General features: G+C 45.7%; 1 protein-coding gene across 1 annotated transcript in view; it reads left to right on the top strand.

Annotated features, from left to right (window-relative positions):
• HK1 (hexokinase 1) overlaps positions 1-6,430 on the top strand; it is a 119,020-nt gene that overhangs the window by 103,009 nt on the left and 9,581 nt on the right. The window contains exons 14-15 of the mRNA XM_006889047.1: positions 2,710-2,811; positions 6,245-6,428. Coding sequence (XP_006889109.1) covers positions 2,710-2,811; positions 6,245-6,428 — 286 coding nt within the window. The remainder of the gene's footprint in view (positions 1-2,709; positions 2,812-6,244; positions 6,429-6,430) is intronic.

Raw genomic sequence — 6,430 nt, 5'->3', positions numbered from 1 at the left:
GGGCATCTTGGTCACCTGGACAAAGGGTTTTAAAGCAAGTGACTGTGTGGGGCATGATGTAGCCACTTTACTAAGGGACGCAGTGAAAAGGAGAGAGGTAACTGTCAAACAGATATATTTTTAAATCTTTTTTGAGGGGAAGGGGATATTATAAGCATTAGACTTGTTTCCTGTAAAGAATTCTAACACTGAAGAAGCTTGTGCCCTGAGTAACACAGTTTGATTTCCTCAGTTAACTTTTTAGCAGTAAAACCAGGATCAACAGTTTTATCTTGCTAAAGGCGAGTATTTGATTTTTGTCTTTTTCTTTTTCCAAAGGACTTGTTTATTATGCAGATTGCCCCCCACTTTTCCTTCATTGACATTATGTTTCATGCAAGCATTCCTATATATTGTGGGGGTCGGGGTTTTTTTTTCATTATTATACTAGATTATTTACAAAATTCGAATACATTATTTCTCACACCAGTTCCTTCCCATTTCCCTAGCCCCACTCCATCAAATTGTGCTCGCGACCCCATGATTAAAAAAGAAATGATAACTCGTGACTCCTACAAACTGAAGAATAAAGCAGCACTTGACTGCCAGAGCTGGCCTGTGTGTACTACTTGGAGCTGTTGTTGGGACATAACAATGTCACACAGCCCTAACACGAGACATGACCACTCTGCAACCACAACAGAACAAGACAAAGATGAAACCACTTGTGTCAGAAGGCCACACACTGTGTAGACACCCCTCTGTCCTGGCCAAGCAAGTCATGGCTGCTGCTTTACTAAATTTACAGCCTTAGACTTGCTTCACTCCCCTGCCTTCTAGACAAGGTTTATTAAGTTAGTCAGCCTTACAAAATTGTCCCTGCACCCAGGCAGCACACAGTGCCGAGCAAACCCTTCACTTCTTTGAGCATGAGTTCGAATACATCCCTTCTGTCCGGGGTGACACACAGTGCCCCCTGGTGTGTGTTCTCCCATGTCGCAACGAGTCAGTAAAGGCAGTGTGCTTCTGGTGGTCTTTGGCTGGGAGGACACTGACAGACTATAAAGTGGAAAATGCTAAGGTTTTCGTTAACTCATTGATTAATGAGGGACTCTAAGGAGTAAAAACAAACAGGTCGGTTCCAGGGACAGTCCAAAGAGCAGACAAATACATAGGCAGTCAGGAATGCTGAGAGGAATGTGCTCGGGATAAATGACTGAGGGTAGGGACACTTCATTTGCATCTGTGTGAATCAGAATAACTTAAATTACTATCCATTTTCTACAATTTAAAAACTTCCTCTATAAAACAGTTCAAAAATTATGAAAGTCATATAGACTTTCATCTATAAGACTCCAAGAAGCTGGAAGAATATGCTAGGCAGCATACAGTTTTTCACTGATAAGGAACTTGTAGTCCGTTTTACAACTTTGTATTAGTGTATATTTTTCCAGCTTGCTGTATATGTATACACACACACACATGCGTGCTCACACATATACTTTTTATAAAAATGGAAACTATATGAAGTTGCTAACAGTTACAGCTTGCTCAGCTCCACAGTCAGCACTCTTGGCACCAGCTGTCAGGAAATCAAAATTACATTAGGTTAATCTGCTGCCAGGGACCTTTCCAGAGCACTGAGGAGCAGTGATGTCAGCCTAAAGACTGAGGTGTGCCTGATCCAGGCCATGGTCTTTGCAGTTACTTGTTAAGCATCAGAGAGCTGAACAATTGACTAAGGATGACAGAAGAAGAATTGATGCCTTTGAGCTGTGGTGCCAAAGAAGAAACTTGAACATACCATGGACCATCAAGAAGACAAATTAGACTTTTCTTGGAGAGGGTGAAGCCAAGTTTCTCCTTGGAGGCTAGGATTTTTAAGCTCCATCTCACATACTTTTGGACTGTGTGTCCAGGAGCCCTATCCTTGGAGAAGGGACATGATGCTTGGAAGGGTGGAGAGACAGGAAGACCCCTGATGAAATGGATTGACACAGTAACTGGGACAGTGGGGGTTGGTGTGTTGGAGTCAGTGAGACTGGCTCAGGACAGGGCAGGCTTCTGAGATGTTTTATATAGGGTTGCTATGAGTCACAGGTGACTTGATGGCACATAACAACAATACTACATGTACACCATTAGAACTTGCTTTTCTCATTTAATATATATAACTCGGGCATTATTCTTGCACGAGATTCCACACTACAACTGCACCGTGGTTTCCTTGACCCCTCTTGGTCTATGTTTGGACGGTTTGCTCCATAGTAATTACAATCATGGTTCAGTGCATCCAGGTCCTGGTACAAGGTCCCTTGTGCCACAGCATGGCTGCTTCTGAAGGAAGTCTCCCCCAAATGGGCTTGATATTTCCATTTTACCCTCTTTAAAAAAATCTGTAATACTTTAAATTCCCAGAACAAAGACTATTTGGCCCTTGTTTCTTGTATTTTCTCCACTCATTGACTCCTCCTTGGCTGTCACCCTGGTACTCAGTACTGTCTGTGATTGGATATAATATTTCCCCTTCCTTCCAACTCCACTTTCAGATACGTCATTACTAGTAGGCATCTGGTCAGTGAAGGATCATTTGATTGTTTTTAGTAAGTGATTAGAAGATAGTTTCGGGCTATGCTCAGTGGCTTTCTGGCAGGTGTGCAGCAGTGAACTGGCAGGATTCAAGCCAGGCAGAGCTTTTCCTCCCCTCAACCTATGTTCCTTTCTTTCCCAAGGAGTTTGACCTGGACGTTGTAGCTGTCGTCAACGACACGGTGGGCACCATGATGACCTGTGCTTATGAGGAGCCCAGCTGTGAGGTCGGACTCATTGTAGGTGGGTGTCCTGGTGGATTCTCCTGAGGGGTGGGCCTTGACCCAGCAGTACTGTCCTCTCATCATGTCTGTTAGAGTTCCCAGCATTCCCGTGTGCTCTATTGTTTGGGTAAAATTTTGGGCTCAGACTGCCGGAGCCTGGGCTCTCTCTGAGAATGAGGCCTCAGAGGGACCACGTGGTTTGGTGGATGGAGTACCTGGAGGTAAATTGGCCCACAGGACAACACTTTTTTGGTTTGTATAATAAGTCTTCTAACAAAAAGATCCACAGTCCAAATCCACCAGTTGCTCCAAGGGAGAGAGATGGGCCGACTCCTCTCGTTAAGATGTGCAGCCTCAGGAACCCAGTGCGGGCGGAGTCACTAAGAGTTGGAACCTATGCAGCAGTGGTTTTTATGGGGGTTTCCGGACAAGGCTGGGAAGAAGGCAGAGCCCCCCTCTCTCCTAACAGCACCGAGAGCAGCAGAGGGAAAGTGTGGGCTCGGGTGTCGTTTTGTATTCCACACTCAGATCTGTGAGTGACCCTAGCCATGGCCATGGGTCCCAGGGGAGGTGTGGTTACATTCTTAATCCTTCCAGAGGTAGATGTAAGTACACTGTACACTGGATTGATTTGTGCTGTTCCAGGTGTTAGGAGATGCTGGGGAAAGGCCCAGTTTCTCAGCCAGCACCTCCAGACTCTACCTGGAAACAAGGAAGGTGTCACGCCTGGTGGGTGGACAGTTTGCTGAGTGTTGAGACATTGGGGTAAGGCCCAGTAAGTGGAGAACGTTTCATGTTAAGCCACACTTGGCTCCAGTTGAAATTCAGAAAGCTGAGGAGCAACTCTAGGAGAGAGGGAGGTTGGGCTTGGATTTCCTCGCTCCACCCAGCCCCTCCCTGTGAAGGGGCTTAAGGATGAAATGCAAAGCTAGGGTGACACAGCACATTCTCCTCCTCCCCCAGGCCTGCTCCCCCAGGCGGCCTGAGGTCAGGCCCGCCCATGCCCACAGCCCATTAGGTGATTAGCTCTCTGCAGGCACCTACCAGCCAGGCTCTCCCACGACATTCCAAGCCACTCTTCCTTCTTCCCTCAGGGAATGTCTTTGCTTCCAACTCCTAAGGCTCCCAGAGTTTCCGTGCTTTGGCCTGTTTGTCTTCCTCTTCATTCTCAGTTTTACACTTAAAATAAAAAGGAGTGAGAAAACAATAGAAAATCCAGTTATATTGTCAGAAATATCTGCAGATTCTACTTGAGTTTCTCAAAGATACTCCAGAGCTCCTTTGGTGGTGATAGTGAGAATGTTCCTTAAAAAACTGAAAAATTCACTGCTGTCAAGTCAGTTCTGACACACAGTGATCTCCGCTAGGTTTGCAAGGCTATGAATCTTTATGGGAGAAGATTGGCCAGCTTTTCTCCCACAGAATAACTGTTGGATTTGAACTACTGATGTTCCCATTTGCAGAGCGACACATAACCAACTATGCCACCAGAACTCCCTTCTGTCCCTAAAGATGAAGACATCTGTTCCCAGCCCACCTAGGATGGGTCTCCAGTGCAGTAGGGGGACTGTGCAAACTGTGGTCTGTGGCCCAGTAACATCTGCACAGCCAAGGAGCTTGTGAGGATTGCAGGGTCTCAAGTCCCCCCAGACCTCCTAGTCAAAGCCTGCCCTGGCAGTCACGTGCCTGTTAAATAGCTGTGAATAGAACTTCTGCTTAGTTTGATTTCCAGTAATTCAGTGAGCCAAGGCTAATGATCTCAAGCTTGAATATTATGAGAATTAAAATGACTATAAAACTTCTAGGATGATTATTGTCAAATAATAAGAAAACAAACAACCCAATTATAAAGTGAATAAAAGATATGGACAGACACCTCACCAAAGAAGACAGACAGAAAATAAGTATTTGATTTGTGCAACATCCTATGTCAGTAGGGAATTGCAAATTTAAACTACAATATAATTACCCCCCTATTATTGCTGTCATGGACCACTGAGTCTGAACTGACTCATAGCTGGGTTTTCACACGGGAAGAGGTTGCCTATCGTTATCCTGAGGAACAGCTGGATTCAAACCACTTACCTTTGGGTTGGCAGCACAATTCCTTACCACCAAGCCACCACAGCTCCCTCCCCTGTTGTTGTGTACGGCTGAGGCTGAGTCGGACTGACTCAGAGCTGACCTGCCAGCAGGGTTTTCAGAGGCTGTAACTCTCATGGGAGGAGACTGCCCTTCTTTCTCCCAAAGACCAGCTGGTGAATTCAAACCTTTGGGACTGCAGTGCAGCTTCTTACCACTAGGCCACCAAAGCTCCCTATTTGAATGGCCCAAATCCCGAACACTGACACTACCAACCTTTATTCATTGCTGGTAAAAATGCAAAATGGAGCTACAACCTTTTAAGACAGCCTGACAGGTTTTTTGTGTATAAAACCACAGAAATTATACATCAGTTTACCATCTGGTCCAGCAATTGGCTGTTTATACAAATGAAATGAAAACATAGGTCAGTGTCACACCTGCATGAGAATGTTTTGGCCAGCTTTATTTGTAATTAGGAAGCTCTAGTGGCATTTTTCCATCGGGGGTTGTGCTGTTCACCCAAAGGCGTCTCTGGTGGTCCAGGGCAGAAAGATGGGCCTCTCCTCATGTTGGGTTTACAGCCTCAAGAAACTTGATGCTGTGTGTTCTGCAGTCTGAGAAACTGCGTACAGTATAATCCCAAAGAAGGAGCTCTGGTGGCCTGGTGGGTAAGGCATTGTGCTGCTAACTGAAGGGCAGGTGGTTCAAATCTACCAGCTGTTCCTTCAGAGAAAAGGGGGCAGTCTCCTCCCATGCAATTTACAGCTCTGAAAACCTTCTGGAGGGTCAGCTTTGAGTTGGTTCAAAGCTCAGCAGCTGTGAATTGAGTTTTCATTTTGTATGGCAGATGGATGATGGATGGATGGATGGATGGCTCGCTGGTTTGCTGACTGACTACAGAGATTGGGTGCCAGAGGTTTAGGGAGGAGAGAGGCTGGATAGCTGGAGCACAGGGCATTTGGGATGGCAGTGTGCCTATTTTGTATGACACTGTTATGATGAATTGACACAGTGAATACATGACATTGAAAATTTGTCAAAACCTTAGAGCTGCCCAACACCAAGAGGAGCCCCTGTGGGAACTGCGGACTTCAGTTAATAATGATGTGTTGGTACTGGTTCATCAGTCATATAAACACACCACAAACCTGTGAGGTACTTAGAGTAAGAGAAATTGTGCAGGGGAAGGCGCATGTATGGACTCTCTGTACCTTATACATTATTTTTCCGTAGACTTAAAACTTCTCTGAAAAGTGAAGCCTATTAAAAACCCCACCGAGCCTCCTCTATCTGTGGTCCAGGCTGCAGCCCCAGCTGCCTGGCTCCTGGATAGAGACTCAGCACTTGATGCCCCTCCTCTGTTTCAGGCACCGGCAGCAATGCCTGTTACATGGAAGAAATGAAGAATATTGAGATGCTGGAGGGGAACAGTGGGCAAATGTGCATCAACATGGAATGGGGTGCCTTTGGAGACAATGGCTGTCTGGATGACATCAGAACGATCTATGACAAAACAGTGGATGATTTTTCTCTAAATGCTGGGAAACAGAGGT

Source organism: Elephantulus edwardii, unplaced genomic scaffold (genome assembly GCF_000299155.1).
Source record: "Elephantulus edwardii isolate Elephantulus edwardi_28Jun2011 unplaced genomic scaffold, EleEdw1.0 scaffold00074, whole genome shotgun sequence".
In the NCBI taxonomy this organism is placed as follows: domain Eukaryota; kingdom Metazoa; phylum Chordata; class Mammalia; order Macroscelidea; family Macroscelididae; genus Elephantulus; species Elephantulus edwardii.
This window is presented reverse-complemented; position numbering and strand designations above follow the sequence as displayed.